The sequence below is a fragment of the Limanda limanda genome, chromosome 17, assembly GCF_963576545.1.
Source record: "Limanda limanda chromosome 17, fLimLim1.1, whole genome shotgun sequence".
In the NCBI taxonomy this organism is placed as follows: Eukaryota; Metazoa; Chordata; class Actinopteri; order Pleuronectiformes; family Pleuronectidae; genus Limanda; species Limanda limanda.
Window position 1 is genome coordinate 13,731,988 of NC_083652.1, and position 20,747 is coordinate 13,752,734.

Below are 20,747 nucleotides of genomic sequence, written 5' to 3' on the forward strand. Positions count from 1 at the left end.
TTAGAACAAGAAGGAAAAAGTGACCTCCAGTGTTTCCACGGGACGACTGGTTCTTCACGTCATGTCCAGTTAACCTGTTAATATTCACCAGTGTCAAGTTTTACATTAAATTATTTGTCTTTAGGTCAAACTTGTGCATTTGCCTTTTTTTTTATATGTCCTCTTCCTGTTGTGTGTTGGAATGACCATAAAGTTCACTTTGACTTTGACTGCTGTGAATATGGAGAATATGTGTCATTTATTGTGAAAAAGTGACATCCACATGAGCTAAGGCTGCGTTTCAACACTTATTGTTCTTACTGTATATCGTTGTTTTATGTTCGATTGTTGTTTTATGTCCAATGCACAAACCACACCAAGGCAATTTCCTGTATGTATAAATATACTTGGCAATTAAAATAATTCTGATTCTGATTAGGCCGGTATTTGAGTATTTGTATTTGATTCGGTGTTTGGAGAATTACAATTCGTGAAGATGGGCAGACATGCAACTTGTGTAACTGAACGCACCTACAAAATAACATTGACTAGAAGAAATAGTTTGTCACATAATGGAGAAGTGTGTGAATGTTTAAAGTATTTATACATAAGAAAAGGAAGGGAGCAGCACAAATGAATCACAGTATTGCTTGCAGATGTAATGCTACTTCCAATACTTCTACTAATACTAATAACATATTTTTATCGCGCCTTTCAAGGTACCCAAGGCTGCTTTATGTATTTAAGGACACAAGTGAAGTAAAACTCAATTTTTCATTCTTTTATTCTTAAACAAAATGAAAATGTCAGTCATATAGATTCATTTTGTCACAGTGAAATAAAGCTTCTGTTGTTGTGTAAATAAAAACACGGCACTCGCTGACCTGCAGTCTTACAAGTTTTCCTTTAAAAATATATTCATATAACCACAGTTCATCTGTATACTTTGACATGATCTGAAATATGGATTTATATCCTAAAGATTATATCAGCAAAAAAAGGACAGTTTATACAAAAAATTCAAAGTGTGGACGAGAAGATTTTTACCCTCCCTACATCTGTTCCTACAACAAACTCCTTCACTTGAGCCTTCATCCTCTCTCCGTCCTCACAGCTTCACTGTCTTCATGACTTCTGATGCATGTGCTGTAAAAATTAGCACCTTGTGTGATCCTCAAATCTAATTTTGAAAGTGCATGTTGGTTATATATTATAACTTCACATGTTTGAGAAAAAAAAAAAGAAACAATACATAATTCATGCTGATTAAAAACAACTGATCGCAGATATGTCTGTCCTAAGAGATAATTACATTTTTCAACTTTTAGACAATTTAGACAGTCCAGCTGGGCTAAATACATGCACCTATGTCAGTTTCACTCACTTAGAATAGTAAGGAGATCTAACAGCTAATGTTAATCACTAATATTAATCCTCTACAGAGACTTGACTGTGGTTTGCTGCCAGATTCTTTATTCAAAGACAGGAGAGTCTGCTTGGCACCGGTTTGAATCCTCAGCACACAGTCATCTCTCCTCTACTGCAGCCTGTCCAGCTCCACCCATGCTACTGCTTTCTGCTGGCTCTGGATGGCGTTGCAAATGGCTGCCAGCAGCTCATCGGTGCAGCTCCAGGAGCTGGGCTCCAGGGTGTAGAAGAGCAGGGGCAGCGTCTCCAGCTGCAGCTCCTCCGCCTGGCACACCTCCTCCATCATGCTGTCCTCCCCACAGCGTGGAAAAAACTTCCTGTGTCCAGTGTTGGAGAAAACTAATAGTTAGATATTTTTTAAAAAACAGGTGGTTTTTGAATATTTGGAAGGTATGAACTAGATTTACCATCCTGTGGTTGTATGCCTGCACTAGCAGGTGCAGTTTTCAGTCTACATGCATTTTTTAGATTCATATGAGGTCACCCTGACCTTTGAGCACTGAAATCTAATCAGTTAATCTTTTACTCCAAGTGACAAGTGACAAATTCCCTGAGGTCAGATGACACGATTACAAGGCAAAAAAAGTGTTTTGTGAAGTCCCTGTGAACTTGAAATTTGTGTGTAAGTGTTTAGTAAACCTGCATGAGCCTGAATGGAGTATTATTCTGTATAATAAGGATCTGATGCATGCTTCCTACTTTCAAAGGATCGAGCACTTACCTCAGCTTCTTGTTTTTTTTGTTCTTGGGGCGGATGTGGATGACAATTGGGTAAATCCCTTGTCTCAGTAATCCCTCGACACTGGTCAGCCCCAGCTCCAACAGACAGTGCTTATCCTAAAACAAACACACAGGGAGATTCTTCATAATACACAATAATCTGCATTCATTAGTTTTACCACGGACATCCTCTTTCTCCATATACGTGAAGAAGTGATGCAGGTAATTGATATGATGGGTTATTTATTTCACTAACAAACACCCGTCACACTCTCCCCTGAAGGAGAAAGATTGTTTGACCCTGTTTATTGAGATGAATGAGACAGTGATGTATTACCTGACTAATAACTTCCTGTATTGACTCCAGCCGTACACCCAGAGCCTGGTCTGGACTGCAGGAATCCAACAAGAACACGCTCTTGTCTTGTCTCTCTGACTCCTGGACGGGCTCTGCAAACCACAGAAAACACAGGAAAGAGAAGAATGTGTTGGGCAAATGAAGAATTGTCAACCATTTTGTTCAAGCTTATCAGTGTGCGTGTGAGTTTGTGTGTATGTGTGTGTATACCTGGCGGACAGGTGTTGAAGCTCAGACCAGAAGTCGCTGGCTGCAGCAGCCGCTCTATGAGACCGCGGGAGAGCAGAGAGGGGGAGAAGATCACCGGCCTCTTGGTCTGAACCTGCACCGGCTGCACTAAACTATAAGGGATCAAGTGCTCGTCGTGACCTGAGGGGACACGTGCAGATACGTGCACATTAATACAGAGTGAAATATGACTCATCACACAGATTTGGTGTCGCTCTTTGAGAACACGGCGCCCGGGTCTTACGTTTGCTGAGTGTGTAGAAGACCTGCTGTGAGGAACCGATCCCACGACAGCTGGGGTTCACTGCTTTGACGAGTCGTACACGGCCGCACGCTTTCTTTGAGAACTGAGTGTAGGAATAAAACATGAAATGGTTTGGTTAACTCTGGGAGCCCATTGTGTAAGAGTCTGGATACTTGCTGTTCTTGCAGACTTACCATCTTCCTCTTGAAATCCTTTTGCTCCAGGGCCATTTTCCGGAGCCTCACAAGTAACAGCTGTTGTGCCCTGATATAGAAAATAGTTCAATTCAGAATATTGACTCCAATCTACATAGTTAGAATATGTTCCCCGGGGCTTATTTTTTAACATAGACACACACTACACCCTATTATCTAAATCAGGCTAATATTGTTTTTTCAGAGCTATACAGTCAATATTTCTCGAAGGCCAGAATTTGAGGCATTTTAGATTAACAGTCAAATCGAGGTCTGATTGACATACCTGTTATAGTTGGGCATGGATCCTTTCTGCAGGTGCTTGGCTGTCTGTGGGTCCACGAGTGAACAGTTCCAGTGGTATTTCCCCTTGTACCTGGTGTCTGTGACGTGTATGATGTCATCACAGGCCACGCTCAGAGACGGCGGGTCACCGTGAGCTTCCATATTCAGATTCACACGCACGTAGAAGGAGTCGGCGCCAATAAACGTTGAGGACTGGAGCTGGGAGCACAGCTTGGAGTAGGCTGATGACAGGAAGCAGAGAAGGGGACACGCGTAAGTCTCTTCTGTCGGAGTTGTGAGTTAATATAACTTCTTAAAAATACAGTATTAAAGTTTTATATTTTATCTTAATTTCTCTGAAATAGACTCACCCTCTGGGTTGACCTGGTGTTTGAGTGTCAAGGCCTCAGTCCACCACTGCAGGGAGAAGTGGGCGACCTCAGCAGTGCACTGGCCGAACTGGACACTGCCCCCCCCGAACAGAACCCGCTCCAGCTGGACGACACAAGGAGTAAAGACTTGATGTTACAACCTTATCTTCTTCCAGCACATCTTTCATCTTTCATCTTTCATCTCCCTTGTTCTTGTTTTTCATTTCCACTTTCCCTCACTTGCAAAAAATGCACATCTGCAGACTGTTGGTCCCAAGAATTCACAAATCTTCATGCAGCTCACAATAACACAAACAGTCGTCACACACCTCCAGCAGCTCACTGCCCTCCTTCAGTCCACACTGCTCAGCTGGGGAACCGGCTCTCACGTAGCTCACAAAGATCCCCGTCTGGTTTCCGCCAACTATCTTGATGCCATCAGCCAGACTGGCACTCCCGTGGTTCCGCGAGGGGGGGGGACTTGAAGATGGCGAGCGAGGGGGTATCCTGAACGACGGCGAGGACACACAAAAGCGTACATTAATTAAACAAGTTTTACAAATGGGATTATTCATCAATCATTTAATAAATGTAAACCACCCTGTCTGTTTGTTGGCTGGTTTTAATGTTTGTGTGTTTTTTCGTAGGATTACACAAAAAAAGACTGGACTGATTTCAATGGAATGTAATGGAAGAATGTTGTTTGGGTCAGAGAAGCATCCATTGAATTTGAGTTTACAACGTGACCTCAGCAGAAGGTATAAAACAATATTCCCTTTCCCGTGTGCTCACTCTCATGTATTTGAATGTGTTGTGAGTCCATCTAAAGATGTGGAATTAAACCACAGAAAGTGGCCTTATCGGCAGGATCACTTGTACAAGGTACTCTATGCTGCTGTGCACATCTAACAACAGAAGTCAAAGCTTTGAGGCTGCACCTGGGAGCTGTGGGACTGGGTTGGTGTGAGGAGGCTGACGGCAGGTTGACCAGGTCTGGGGGGAAGAGATGAGATTGAAGCGAGTTCCAGGAATCCCACAGGGAAGGTTCAGTCTGCTCACCTGTAAAGTGAAATGGAGACCAGACAAAACCTGAGCCACAGTTTGTTTCTGCTGCAGAGGAGACACTGACGGTTGCTTAATTTAAAAAACATGTCAGAAACAAATGTACCTGTAATATTCTCATTCTCATCACTGCCCCACGAGTCCAAGTCAAACCTTGGCAGAACAGAAAAAACAAGTTATCACGTTAGAATAAGCAAGAGCTGGAAATGTGTATTGACGAGTTTACGGCTGATCCACTCACTCTGTGGTGGCTCGTCGGTTGATGGAGTTCATACAAGGAGGGAAGGGGAAGGTGGAGAGACGGTTTATTTCCTTTTCATTGTCTTCCGTCTGAGGATATAAGTAAATAAAGTGTGTCTTTCGTTCCATATTTCTTTCCTGTGTTCATGAGTGAGTCCATCTTTTATAACTCACCGACAACAGGACATTCTCCTCTGAATTGGAATCTGTCCAGGAGCAGAAAGCAAAGAAGATATATATTTAAAATGTTCATTCATTCAAAGAAATCCTCTTCCGGCTGCCAGTGCTCACAACTTACCCTCAGAGTTTTCATTGGTTTGTCCTCTAGATGGCATCTGTGGCACAGGAAGGACGAGTTAATATTGTGGGAGCTCACAGCTGCTGAGAGGTGTTGTGCAGGTAGAAACTCGCAAAGAGTTTCATAACGATGTATTACAACTTCCCATAATCCCCACTACAATAGACCTAGCTGTAGGAATGCCCCTTGTAGTCAAAAAAGCTACATTCCTTGCATAGCATCATTACAACATGAGAGAACACATGAGTGGTGCACAAGCCACCTGGGAAATGACAGAAAGCAAAGAAGCAGCTACAGCTCTTATGAATGACAGCAGGTCCTCACTCCTACAGCGAGAAGCACTGGTTCTGATTCTAATCAGTACGAGGACCATGTGTAAAGCCAGCGCTGACCTTTCGCCGCAGCTTGTTGGTGCTGTTGATCCGGGGGCTGAGGTCCAGGCCGAGGGAGCAGCAGGGGCCATAGCACTGGTCCTCACTGCACAGAGACAGGTGGGACTGGGGAGAAGGGTTTGCATGAAATACTCTGTGGTTACAGTGGAAATCGTCAGACTCTTAACGTGAACTCACACAGTGCAGACAGTGGTCGCTCTGCTGCATTTGCTCATGGCTCCTCTCCCTCTCGATCTCCAGCTCCCCCTGCTGCTGCTCCAGGTTGGCCTGCAGCTCCGCAATGCGTTTACGCAGCCGGTTCTTGTCCAGCAGACAGTCGGTGTACTCCAGCTGCAGGCTGTCACGGCTCCGCATGGCCTGCAACCAAAAGCACGGACGTTAATGTGACACATGCTGATGTGAGGGAAATTAAATCTGCAGCAGGCTAAACACTGACTGGGTCAACTGTAACCGAGCTGACTACAAAATACACAACTACCTCAACAGCCTGTAATCATGAAGATGGCTACACACAGGGGCATTTAAAAGGACAGGCTAAAGGGTCCCGAGGGTCCCTACATCAAATTAGGAGTTTAAAGGTAGAGCTGGTTTCACACTGACCTGGTCTCTCTCCTTCTCCAGTTCCATGATCTGGTTGAAGTAGGATACGCTCCTCTTCTGCTCAGTGTCCCAGTCCAGATGGAGAGTCCTCAGTTTCAGCTGGAGCTGCTCACACTGCGACTCCAGCTGCAAAAACATGAACGATAATGAAAACAACCCCTATCTGCATTATCTCTACCACTTATCCTATGAGGGTCATGGGGGTAGATGAGCAGGGAGGGATACATCATGGTCTATTCATAATCTCTTTTGAACCTAAACCCAAACTGCATTTCTTTGAACTGTGGGAGGAAGCCGGAATATAGTTTGATGAGTAATCTGATTACCTTGTCCCTGTACTCCTCAGAGCTCTGCACCTCTCCCTGGAGTCGAGTGATGATGTCGCAGAGCTCCTCTCGCTGCTCTGTGGCCTCCCTGCGGTCCTGCTGCAGGATATCCATCAGAGCCTGAGGTCAACAACAGAAACCACATTTACACAAAGTAAAGAAAAGACTACAGTAACTTATGTGATGGGAATTTTGTATTTAGACATGTTCAAATGTAACAGATTACATTTATATAGAAAGAAGTTTACTGAAAGATGTATTTCTGTGTTTAAGACTCATAGTCAGAGTTTAGCTCAAGTTAACACTATGCATAATACTCTTGAAGGGCCTTATAGACGTGGCCTTCTCAGTCTAGTGTGAACAAAAGGTTTCTCAACAGGGGCCAATTAAGTCTTCTGCAGCAGGGAGCTTCAAAGGCTAATAGGTGTGACCTGCAGAGACAGGAGATCTCTGAGAAACTCACAGGGTCTGGAACAAGATGCGTTTAGCATCTTGTTCAAACTTCAAAGAGACCGCCAGAGACCAATGTCTGGTCTTCCTGTAAACGACATGGAGAGAAGCTGATTGGACAAATGTATTTTACTGTGGAGAGGAGGGATCTGATTGTATAAATGGAGTGTACTTTTGAGAGCTCATCGCCATTGCCCTCATATCTGTCACCGTGATGTTTGAGCTCTGTGCCATTGAGGTCAAGTCTGTTGTCGTGACTTGACCTTTGTAAACCGTCCGCAGACGGTTTGAATTAAACATCCAGAATTGATAATTGCTTGTTGTGTCATGATATGTAATAATTTTCCATTACATTTGGCTGTTGTTGGCAGTGACATCCACGTGAGCGACTCTGGCTCTCGGTGCTGAGGGTAGGTAATTGCGCCGGGGCAGTACGTTTGGAACTAAACCTTTATTATTTCAGTGGGCCTGATGTTCTGAGAATCCGGAGTGCTCACTGAGGTGGGCTAAAGAACCGACTGGGACAGGCAAGCAGTTTCATTCTGGTAAAGTATAATTCTTGTTTTTAGATCTTTTAAGGAAAAAGGTCCAAAGAAATTCACTCATTCAGGGAAGTGAGTTACAGACGTGTATATACTGAGGAGGTCTTAGAGACCGGTATAGGATTCACAATAAGCTTAATAGGTTAAGATTCTTTTCAAAAAAAGATCAAAATGTTAAACAGGGTTTAGCGAAAGAGTTTAATGCTAAATTACTTTAATATTGGGCGCTGCGGCATGCTCATAGTTATTGTAAACAAGCAGAAGAGTAGAATATAAATATATAATAGTATTATTATTTTGAAATGGAGGAAAAGCTGTGACAGAGAGACCTAGGCCAGGTCTGTATCGTCTCAGCATAATAATCTGTTTGAAAATCTGATAAATTCCCATACATTTTATACCTACATGTGTCTTGTTTAAGAGAAATGTGAAATGAAGTTTTCTCTAAGGCGATTTGATTCATGCAGAGTTTTAGAATTGTATTAGAGGAATTAAAATTAAAACTTAGTAATTACAAGAGGTGATTACAGTGGCAATATTATAACTGAAGGGGTTTTTCTCATTGTCTCTTAAAAAGTGTTTTGAAGGTGAAAGGTTACTATCAACGTTACACAAATGTTGATGATTTGATACAAGTAACATGCATGATTTGATGAGACTAATCTGAGAATTACAGCTGAAAAAGAAAAAGTGAGGAGTGAGTGAGAGAGGATTTCTTGGAATTCTCAACACTGGAATAAGGTGAGTATAATTTCAATCATATTTGGGATATATGTGTAAGTTTTAAAGGCTTATATCAAAAGAAAAAGAAAAAGATTCAGATCAATCTTAAAACGAATTTGAAAATAGACGTTTTTTAAGAAATAGGAAAATAATTGGCTTTAGAAATTAATTCTGAAACATTAGGGTCTTTTCCATATCAGTAGAACTTAAATTCCCAAAAGATTCGTATTCTACTGAATAAATCAGAGTTTAAATTGATAAACAACCATTACAGAGATGAATTTACCACAGATTTCTTCTCCTACAGTTCAAGATATGGTTCTGAAGTATGGTCATTATAGTGTTACACAGTTTGGCTTGTGGGTAAAAAACTATGATTTTCCAAACACAGGGAACATAACTTTAAATCAGTTGAAGCAACTTAAGATCAAATTGCTCATTGAACAAGAACGAAGCAAAGAAGCAACAAGAGGGAGAGATGTGGAGCTATTTGTGCCAGACTGGAGAGCATTTGAGTGTTGGTTGACTGAAGTCAACATAAGAGACAGAATACAGGATGCTGTAACCGAAATAATCTCCAGGTATCAGTCTCTCCAAATAGGTTCTGATCTGGATACATTTCCACTGAGAGGGAGATCATGGAGACAGAGCAGCCATCAAGAGCAGACCATGATGGAGAGAGAGAAGTTCAACAAAACTTCATATAAGTAAGAACACAGCTGCAGACACCATGTGAATTAATGTTACACATAAAGCATATGGTTAACATTATTATAGTTAAATTAGAAATCAATAAAACTAATTGCTAAAAACACACAAATTAAATCTATTTTTAGGTTCAGGAACTAAAAGCACCAGTAAATATGTGTGAATAGTGTGATATTACTCTTAGAATGAATGTTATATAGCTCATAATGATAGAAAAACATATGCAAAAGTTGTAGATAGATCCATTTTTATCATTGGGGTTTAATAATGTGGTTAGAGGCTAAATGCAAGACAAACATTTATCTCTGTTGTCACTTTACTGCTGGGTAAAATTTAGGGGGAAGATAGAATAGTATGCTAAATTTTGAAACAGCAGGGCAGTAGTGGAAGACAGAGTTGAATAACATCTGCATTTATTTAAACGAGAAAGGGGGATCTGACACAAGCGTATCAATGGATGATCCGAGACAAATTTCTCACCTCTAAATTAACATCCTCTTGCAAAGAGCAAGGGGAGAGATCAAATTAGAGCACAAATGGTATTTACTTAGATTTATCTAAACACTTGGTAAGACAAATTTAGTTTAAAAGGTTATATAGTAAGTAAATTAAGGATAAAATAAGTTTGGTTGCATTTAGAATAGTAAATACGGTGTTGTCTCAGTAGTTTTTGATAGATACATTGGCTATAAGAAAAGAATATCTACATTTAATCAAATTAAAAGATTTTAAAAGGAAGGTTTAAAGTTAATCGCAAACGATTTTCTTTCATGCTAAATCACATTGGGGTTTCTGAACACATTTCTGCATGAAAATGTATTTCTTTGATGTAATTGATTGACATTTTTAGTTTGTTGTAAACATTATTGATTTTTCTGAGTTGATAACAGGTACTATCATGTTTGTGAAACGGACACATATATGATTTTGGTCTGATCAGAAGAGCAGACGCAATAGAAAAGAATATCTGAAATCTTCTTGTGGAATATGAGTAATCTTTTGTTTAAACAGAAAAACTTTTTCCTTTAGGGGAAAAGCAACAGATGCAAAGTTTCAAGCAAGTCTCAGAGCAATGGCAGCTTCTGAGAGAACAGAGTAATGTGATATGTGTGATACTTTGAAATAAGACTCTACTAGTGTCATATGCTGTAACAATGATATTTGCTGGAGAAAATAACGTTCACTTTTCAACAGCTAGGAGGTTCAGCTATGATACAGTATTGTTTTGGATGATAGACATTACTATTTACAAATAGAAAGTTTTTAACTAGGAAACTCTTAACTTTATCAGTAGAGCAGATTTAAATGGTTAACAGCTGATTACTGTGAAACTGAAGTGTTTGATGACAGGTTTTCAGCATCACAGTGTGATAACGAATGACAGAGGGGTTTTACGACTCTGTTTGAAACAAAGGAAAACCGTCCCCATCATTACATGCATGAACCAAAGAGATGCAAATATGCTAGTGGCGAGAGTGTCAAGATTTACACTGATAGCTTGTTTGCATGGGGGTTCTGCATGTGATTTGGGCTGAAGAAGAAATTCATGAGATTGACTTCACACCATTGTCTTGCCTTGACTGTGTTACTGGTTGCAAACAGTATGCAGTCTGTAGAGGACATGGAAGGCATTTGAATGATTCTTAACACTGACATTTAATGTGGGTTACAGGAGCGGTTAGCAAGACTACATCGAACTAAATTTTTTTTAGAATGCAGATTTGGGTTTATTAGTTTAGGAATTAAGTAGTCTTGATAGACTGTGTTTTGTTTGGTGGTCGATGGACTTTTGATGTGGGATATGGATGATTTTGTTCAACCTGTGTATGTTTTCTCATTAGGTTGGATTGACACATGACTGGAGTCAGTGTGTCAAGAGAGAGGAGTAACATATGCTGGATATAGATGAATTGGGTTATTGGGTGTACACAAGAAACACTCTAAATAATATTCAATAAAACTTTTTTAACAGAGTTATGTAATTTGAGTTACAAATAAAATAAGGACATCCAGATTCTACAAGATTGACATCCACCTCAAAACAAACGGTTTAATCATTTATAGAGAGGTTTAATAAAGATTAAGTTAAATAAAGTAGGTTAGGGAAATAAATAAATACTGTTTTGTTTTATGACATGATTTCTATGCAAGCAGAAGTGTTTCCCAAACATCTAAACAGGATTCTCCAGCGGTGAAACAGATACTGTTCGGAGAACTCATTCCATGATGGAAGATTTCAAAAGGATGTCCGCTGACAAGGGTAACATATTCATAAGTATAGCTTTATGGATACTGGTGAGTATGAGTATCAACACAAGGCAACATCATGCCACATCCCGCCAGGGATGGGACAGTGGAGAGAGAAGGAAGTAAAAAACAAACATAACAAACACATTGAAAAACACATTGAAAAACAAACTGGTAGATATTGTTTTAAACTGTTTCCTGTACTCTTTAAAATCCACAGGCAGACGAGGAGATTCTATCTAAATCCATGGAGAGAGGACTGCGTGACCTGAAACCAGGAGACTGGATTGTGCTTAAGGACGTGTCGATGGAACGAGTGCAAGCCAAATGCCTCTCAACACAGATGACAGGAAGGTCGCAGAGGTCAACCTGGAGATGAGGGCCAACGCAGGAGGATTTCCAGAGCCAGGGGTGGATCTACAGGACGGGAAGTGCTTTGTGCCAGTGTGTGAGCTTCAGTCTGAAATTTTTAGGTGTTGCAAGGAGAGGCAACACATTTGAAGAGCTACACGCTGAACACAACCGCACCAACAGGAGATCAGCAACACATGATTATACGACTGAGAAGCATTCAAGGGAAAAGAGATGGTTTCCCTGCTCACGAATGCTTGGCAGGAACAACATCAAATTTCTGATCATCAAAGTCAGAGCATACAAGATGTCTCTGAAACAAGATGTTCTTCAACAAGGAGGTGTTCGACACACGATCAGGACGAAGTGTGGCACCAATACAGTGAACATTTTGATAATATGATGATCATCATTTTAATAATTGTAAAATACGTTATTGAAGTTTGTAGAAACTGATCATTTTCAATTGTGTAACTCTGTTGTATTGTTTTTGCGCTAAGACTAGTGTTACTTCTTTAATTCACATATCCTGGAAAATTCCCAATCTAAATGATGAGATGTTATAAAGATGTTGATCCCAGATTGATAAAAAGGGAGGAATTGTGATGGGAATTTTGTATTTAGACATGTTCAAATGTAACAGATTACATTTATATAGAAAGAAGTTTACTGAAAGATGTATTTCTGTGTTTAAGACTCATAGTCAGAGTTTAGCTCAAGTTAACACTATGCATAATACTCTTGAAGGGCCTTATAGACGTGGCCTTCTCAGTCTAGTGTGAACAAAAGGTTTCTCAACAGGGGCCAATTAAGTCTTCTGCAGCAGGGAGCTTCAAAGGCTAATAGGTGTGACCTGCAGAGACAGGAGATCTCTGAGAAACTCACAGGGTCTGGAACAAGATGCGTTTAGCATCTTGTTCAAACTTCAAAGAGACCGCCAGAGACCAATGTCTGGTCTTCCTGTAAACGACATGGAGAGAAGCTGATTGGACAAATGTATTTTACTGTGGAGAGGAGGGATCTGATTGTATAAATGGAGTGTACTTTTGAGAGCTCATCGCCATTGCCCTCATATCTGTCACCGTGATGTTTGAGCTCTGTGCCATTGAGGTCAAGTCTGTTGTCGTGACTTGACCTTTGTAAACCGTCCGCAGACGGTTTGAATTAAACATCCAGAATTGATAATTGCTTGTTGTGTCATGATATGTAATAATTTTCCATTACACTTAGGATGAGAAATCTTTAAGGATAAAATCACAAATTTGAGAAAAACCTACGATGACTCCATTGGCAGGAGCTGAGTCCTTCGTGTGAGTCTCTGCGCTCGGGGCCCGGTGCGGTGGCTTCTCTGGTAAAACAGGCGGAGAACCATTGACTCCATTGGAGAGCAAACAGTTTATTTTGACTGGCGATGAGTTCTCCACTGCTCCGAGGGTTTGGTTCTCTGCCTCTGTCAACCTGGACTTTAGCTCCTCTACCTGGATGGAGACAGAGCAAATAAAGACTTAACCTGACACAGACATTGATTTGAATTATAAATAAAAAGGCTAAAACCTAGAGTTGAACGTGTTGTACCAGTACTTTTATTTTTTTTTATTTGCTTTCTTGCAATGCCATCTTGTTTTTATGGCTTTAATGTGTTTCTGTTTTCTCATTGCTTTAATTTATTCATTATGTGAATGCATTTTTGAGTATCCTGTGTCTGTCAATGCACTTTGTTAACTCTCTTTTCAGGGATATAATTTAGTTAAGCATAAAATAAACCACAAATATTTACAGGTATTTAGAACGAAGTGTTTCAGTGGCAGGGTCGACATGTTTTGACAGCGCACAAACTAAATACAAAAGGAGGCTGATTGCATCTACACAGATGGTCTTGAATACGGGTTTGAGCTTGGATGTTGCAGCTTCATGCCCGCTGACGTTCCACTGTAACCACCCGAGGCACGCCGCCCAAACATGTAGAAATGTAAACATTTATTTTCCTCTCACCCTCAGTCTTATAAAACAGAAAAATATCTCTCCCTGTCTCTGCATGAAATCACAGAAATGTTTTTCTAGCAACAATTTCTCAGAAATGTCTGTTGCTATCGATTTAATCACCAGCAAGTCTTTCTAGGTAGAAAGGAAACGACTCATGGTCAACAGTTAGAACCTGTTTCAGAGTTTCTCAGAATGATTGTGCTGGAAAAACATGTAAAAAAAAATACACAGTAACTCTTTTAAGTTAAATTAAGTTTAAACAAAACATAAAATGAGAGTTCATACCCACTGTCACTTATAAAACCACACTTAAATTCCTTAGATCCAGATCTTTATTTGGATCAGTACCAAATTACACACACAGTCCCCGTCAACATTATGATCCAGATCAATGATTCATTCTATGAGAAATTAAGGTTCTATCAAGCAATGTTAAAGAAAGTAAACAACATTTCCGGATCCACGCTCTGATCCCTGACCCAGACCACATCCTCCCACCCAGTCTTGTGGTAATCTATGCTGTAGACGGGGGTGAAAACATAACCCCCTTGGCAGAGTTCTGGTTTAATCCCCCCCCTGCTGCAGACCGACCTACCTGCCTCAGCAGTTCTCTCTCTCGGGTGGAGGCCTTCCCTTGCTCCTCCAGGGCCCTGGAGTACTTCACAGCCTGCTCCAGGTGTCTGTCCTTCAGGTTTCCCAGCTCCTTACTGGACGACTCCCAGTCCTGACGCAGCCTTCACATCACACAACATCCAGAGGACACATTCTTACTATTTCTGATTGATTACATCGGTAGAAAGACACAATAAACAACATATGGATGAATTGTTTTCTTTCTTCCTTCTTCATCTTCAAATAGCAGGATTCAAACTGGGAACCAACCTCTCCAGTTGCAGTTTGTTCTGACATAGCTCCTGCGCTTTGCGTTCGGCGCGGCCTCGTTCGTCCTCGGCCGTCCGGCAGCGCTGGGACATGCGACGCTCGCCCATACGGCTGTTTCGAAGCTGCTCCCTCAGTTTACGCACCTCCAGGAGCAGAAACTGGGTCAAACCCTCCGGACCTTCCTCATCTGGGGAGAGAGAGGCAGGAGGAGGAGGTTACTGGTTAATGTATGGAGATGGTAAACATGAATCTTCATCTTTGTCTCAGAGGCCGTAGAGCCAAATATCAGGCAGCCTTCATTATACTGTGTTTATTTAACATGCACTATAGTGATTAGATGCACTTGAGCATCAGTATAGTCAGACAGTCAGACTGTATAACCAGCTGTGACCCCATTAACACACAACACAATATTTGTAATTTAATTTATTTAATTATTTAATTTAATTATCTAATTATTTAATTGTATTGTTCAGTTGTTCTACTACTTACTATTTATTTGCTTATTTGACTGTTTACTTTTTCTTTTTGCTCATTGTTGTTTTTTTGTTTCTTACTTTGTTGTTTTGCTCTTTCTTTTGTTCTTGTTGCACTTTGCCTGCGCTGCTGATGTAAAACCCTCAAATTTCCCCACTGTGGGACTAATAAAGGATTCTATCTATCTATCTATCTATAACTTTATCATAGAACACGTGTGTTCGAGCACTTAACGACTAAGTTATTTCTTTTTAGCCTACGTCTCATTAGTGTTTGTTATGTAACGTGTAAATATAAACCTTTTCTCAATCCACAGTTTGAATATCTTGGCTCTAAGTGTTTTAACTGTGTTCCAGTAAAGAGACAATCACACAATTATCAACGTAGGCGTCCAGCAAACAGAGGTGGGGCCAAGGCATTGTTGCAGATGTAATACGTCCCAGATCCTAAACTTCTTATTTGACTTTCAAATTTAATGCAGCTTTTCATTATGCAATCATTAGCACACATTGTTGTTGGTGGCATTTTGATAACATTAAAAAATATTCCATTGAAGAACGTGGAGAAACACGATGGAAACACTCCAGAGAAAGTAATTTTTCCCATCAAATCCAAGTTTCATTCAAAATCTGCTACTATCGCTGTCTTTTGTCTGCATACCTGCAAGTTATTGTCCCAGACACACACGCAGACAGACAGACAGACAGACAGACAGACAGACAGACAGACAGACAGACAGACAGACAGACAGACAGACAGACAGACAGACAGACAGACAGACAGACAGACAGACAGACAGACAGACAGACAGACAGACAGACAGACAGACAGACAGACAGACAGACAGACAGACAGACAGACAGACAGACAGACAGACAGACAGACAGACAGACAGACAGACAGACAGACAGACAGACAGACAGACAGACAGACAGACACACAGACACACAGACACACAGACACACAGACACACAGACACACAGACACACAGACACACAGACACACAGACACACAGACACACAGACAGACATCCCTACTGACCCAGTATGAGGGAGCATCGATGTGTGGGCTGCTCCCCGGTCAGCTGTGTGTATTGCTCCGGGTGGTAAAACTCAAGCGACTCCATGAAGGCCTGAATCCCTCGCTGGCCCTGACCCCGGAGAATGTCCAGGAGACGACCTGTTCAACAACAGACAGAAACATGGTCAGAACTAGAACTACCGCCCTGCAGATGTAGGGTCAGGATTTGTTTTGTGAGGCTGCTGTGGCCTTTGACCTTCGAGCACCCAAAATCTTATTCAGCAAGGTGAGAGCTCCTCAGTTTTCAGTGTGTTCCAGATGCAATGTGGGAAAAAGGAGAACTCCTCTACCGGTGATGGGAAAGGAGTCAATTTATTTAGCCAGATAAAAAGAAAACCTGCGTATACTCACTAATTTCACTAGAAATATCATTTTTAAGGTCCCAGTGACCTTGACCTTTGCCCTTCAACCACCACTCCATCAGTCCACCCCCTAGTCCACGTTCATAACCTACAAACAGGATGCCTCCTGTGTCTTGCTGTCACTGGTGAGGAGCAATAAAAACTGTAATAATTCTCTCCAGGACACAAAGCAGCAATGTTTTTTTTAAAAAGCAATAAACTCTGGTGTCATAGTTTTGGTTATGTAAACAACCACATCTGAAACAGAGAAACCTCAGAATAGCCTCCTATTTGATCTGAGAGTCTTTCCCTCCTATGTCTGTATTTCAAACATGGAAATGATATGAACAAGCCTGAACTCAGACACTGGCAAAGAAACGACACTGAACTGGACCAGCTGCTCGTCCTCATCCCGTCTTTAACGTCTCTCCTTCATCTTTTTCTTCTTTCCGTCCGTCACACTCCCCTCTACTTACAATCGTCTTTCATCTTGCTCCTGCAACATTCATCTTCACCACACGTTCCCCTCTGACAACCTGATGCATGATCATTCAGACATAATGTCACTTCTTTAGGAAAGTGCTATGTAAAAGAGTCTTATAGATTTGCTTCCTGTCTTCTTCCCTTCTATCTATCTATCTATCTATCTATCTATCTATCTATCTATCTATCTATCTATCTATCTATCTATCTATCTATCTATCTATCTATCTATCTATCTATCTATCTATCTATCTATCTATCTATCTATCTATCTATCTATCTATCTATCTATCTATCTATCTATCTATCTATCTATCTATCTATCTATCTATCTATCTATCTATCTATCTATCTATCTATCTATCTATCTATCTATCTATCTATCTTGTTTTTAGGACACCATCTTGACCCTTTCACCTCTTACAGGATATTTGCTTCTTTAAACCTGATGAATTAGCTTGAGGTGTTAAATTCTTTTGATTAATCCACGTTTTCAAATGAATTCTTCCTCCTCTCACCGGCCTTGCTGATGCGCAGCGGGTACTGTGTGGAGTTGAGCACCTCGTCCTCATCCTGCTCGTCGATGACCTTGCACTGCCGCAGGTACGGCGTGACTTTAGCCGGGTTCAGGATGCGCGTGAGCTTGTGTCTCACTCCTTCCACGCGATCCCACAGCTCCTCGCAGTGCTCCTCCGTCCAGGGGGCCACAGAGCTCACCTCCTCTGGAGCCATGTCCCCATCGTCCATCCAAACGGTGACACCTGCAGGAGAAGAGCCGTGTCCAAAGATAAGACGTCAGGAAGAACGATACTTTGAACGGACGCACTTTGTTTTTACTGATAAATCTTATCAGTGAAGAAATGAGAAGATGCTCCAGACTGGAAACTGTCCAAGGCATCTAAAGAGATAAACCCCCTATAACATAAGATCATGACACAAAATTTGGAGAGACCACAGATACAGAGTTGAATGTAAATCAGGTAAAAGCTGATACATGTCTGCATGAATGAACAAGTGTGGTAGCAGCGGTTTTCGTTGTGTTATCTTAATTGTTGTAGAGCACAGGGTCTGATGTTATGAGGGTCATAAACCAGTGGGAAAGACACTTTGTGGGCTGGTGCCTCAGAGCCCAGGAATGAAAATAGCGGCATGACTCATACTGCGCACCCAAAAATCACAGAAGGGGACAACAGACAAAGACTCTTCTTGGTCCCATTCACTTCACACTGGGGGAGACGGGGAGAAAGTGAGTAAACCAGACACTGCAGGAGTCATAGTCCTGTGTTATAACAAAATACCAACTTTCCAAATCAGCAACGCAAGCCCCCCCAAAGCTGAGGCCCGGTCTCAATTCTGTTGGTTTAACATCTGTTATCATCACAGAGGAAACCAGGTCACTTACCCTGGACTGCAGTTTCATTTAATTTATAATTCCGTGTTTTCTGAATGTTAAGAATATGCAAACACATCTGGGCTCGTAACAGTGATCATATTTAAACTAAAGATAAAATGAAAATGAAAATGACCCTACAAGTATTTAACCCCAGTGTCTGTAGGTAGAGTGAGTTTCTGCCGCTCGGGGCAACAGGCAGGTCAGGGCAGGTCTGGAAGCTCTGGAATCTCAGTCACTACCTTTAAACAGTCTATTGAGCCATTGTACGGAGGTGAGTGCCTCTTCACTCCCACGCCTGAAACTCAAACCATGAGTTCTATTCTTAATCTACCATCACCTTTTCCTAGAAGGTTACTCATAGCACCTACGCAAAACGAAAGATAAAATATATAACCAGAAATAAAGAGCCGAGAAACACAATTCCACCGAGATGAACGTCAAAAGCTGTTGACACAATACAATATCATTGAATGTCATTTCTCACACATGGTACAGTGTGTGATGAATAATCTCTGTTTTTAATCTCTACAAGGTTGTATGTGTGAAGCATAAACAAAATATTAGATGAATATTTGTATTTGGCAAGGCTTTTTAAAATTTACCAGGACTCTAGATTATTGTGTTAAATGTTTTGAGAAATATTGGAGCAATGCGCAAAATCAAACAGTAGAATATATTTAAAAAGAAAAGAACTCGAATTATGGTTTTTAAAAGTAATATCACCAATAATCACTCACAGGATCCTTTATATCGAGAGGAAAGAAGAAGACATTATAATGGAGACCCACAGGACTTCGTTTTGTTGACCCAGGGATAATCTGATATTGACCAGTGTAAAGACCTGCTGCCTTATAAGGTGCAGTTAAATAGTAGTGACTGATTGATAGAACAGCTGCGGGTCTAGACCGTTTATCCCAGAGAACCACTCAGCTGAATGTGCCCTAACTTTGAAAAATTAGAAAACAGTGATTTACCACTCATGCCTCCGACCTGCGTGGATCTCCTGTGACAGTGACGTGCGTGTAAATCTCAGTGTGGTGAAGTCGTCACATCCCGCTCCGCTCCACGGACCGAGAGAGACTGAGGAGGAAAGAGAGTGGGCGACACCTGACTGGAAACAGCAGCTCCACCTTTACGCACGCAGCTCCTCCACCCTCAGTCAACAGCAGGCGGCCAATCAGTGTCTGAGGGAGAGAAAACAATCCACACTTATCACTTCACCACTTTGAAAGAGCGATGGTTGACCAGCCTCCAGCCAATGGGTCGAATACTTTATATCGAGTCCTCCAGCACTAGAGGGCGCTTTCAAACAAGGAGTGACCACACCGGCTATAAACAACCTTTAAACTCAATGAAAATCTCCACTGCTATAAAACTAAATCCAAAGTTTCAATACTGTTAAACTGAATAAAGAGTTCCAATACTCTTAAAATGTATAAAAAAGTCCCATTACTATTAAACTAAATATAAAGTTTCGATACTATTAAACTGAATGAAAAGTTCCTATACCATTCAATTAAATAAAACGTTCCACTACTGTTAAACTGAATGAAAAGTTCCAATATTATTAAAATGTATAAAACGTTTCAATATTATTAAACTGAACAAAAAGTTCCAATATTATTAAAATGTATTAAAAGGTTCCACTACTATTAAACTAAATTTAAAGTTCCTATACTATTAAACTAAATAAAACGTTTCAATACTATTAAACTGAATAAAAAAAATTTGATAATAAGCTCAACGGCAAGTTCTTATATTATTAAACTGAGCAAAAAGTTTCAATCATGTTAAACTGATTAAAAAGCTCCAATACTGTTTAACAGAATAAAATGTTTCACAACTCTGAAAAAGTTACAATACTATTAAATAGAATACAAAGTTTGAAAGAAAATCCAAAGTTTCAATTAAACACCGGATTGAAAAAGTTCCCCTGCTCACCCACAGAACTTTTTTTTAGATGTCAGAATCTGATTAGGATGATGAAACAAAAGAGAAAATGACTGAACTGAGTGACTCACCTTCCAGGTGTTTCCCTGCAGTCGAGCAGAAAAGTGCTGAGGAGCTTGGTGTTGTCAGACTCTCGGGCCCTGAGGGCAGCAGGTTAGTCACCACGTTCCCAGGAGAAACCCGTTGGACCTCATCAAAACACAGTGAGTTTCATATTTACAATTAAATATATATATATATATATATATATATATATATATATATATATACATATATATATATTATTTCCAGTAAATTGTAAACTATCCTGCACCTCCCACAGGATGGATGTCTGTTAAATCAAGCTCAATATGTGTCTCAGCTGACTCACACTGATGACGTAAGTAAAACGATCAATTCACTCATCCCTTGC

General features: G+C 40.8%; 1 protein-coding gene across 4 annotated transcripts; it reads right to left on the reverse strand.

Moving 5' to 3' along the window:
- Nucleotides 1-745: 745 nt before the first annotated feature.
- Nucleotides 746-19,593, reverse strand: zmp:0000000896 (caspase recruitment domain-containing protein 10). Of its 4 annotated transcripts, none has more exons than XM_061090559.1 (24): nt 19,360-19,593; nt 17,511-17,753; nt 16,130-16,267; nt 14,612-14,798; nt 14,325-14,463; nt 13,024-13,224; nt 6,726-6,845; nt 6,400-6,525; nt 5,977-6,156; nt 5,800-5,904; nt 5,408-5,444; nt 5,284-5,315; nt 5,111-5,199; nt 4,976-5,022; nt 4,746-4,866; nt 4,137-4,314; nt 3,808-3,931; nt 3,438-3,678; nt 3,152-3,221; nt 2,958-3,060; nt 2,696-2,854; nt 2,465-2,577; nt 2,129-2,244; nt 746-1,724 (listed from the first exon to the last, which is right to left on the reverse strand). In XM_061090559.1, exons 1-24 carry the CDS (start codon nt 19,364-19,366, stop codon nt 1,517-1,519), a joined length of 3,084 nt encoding a protein of 1,027 aa, XP_060946542.1. In that variant the 5' UTR covers nt 19,367-19,593; the 3' UTR covers nt 746-1,516. The 4 variants fall into 4 exon arrangements, with proteins under 4 accessions (XP_060946542.1, XP_060946544.1, XP_060946541.1 ...); XM_061090561.1 differs by having other exon boundaries at nt 4,746-4,800; nt 13,024-13,220; nt 14,321-14,463; XM_061090558.1 differs by having other exon boundaries at nt 13,024-13,220; nt 14,321-14,463.
- Nucleotides 19,594-20,747: the final 1,154 nt, after the last annotated feature.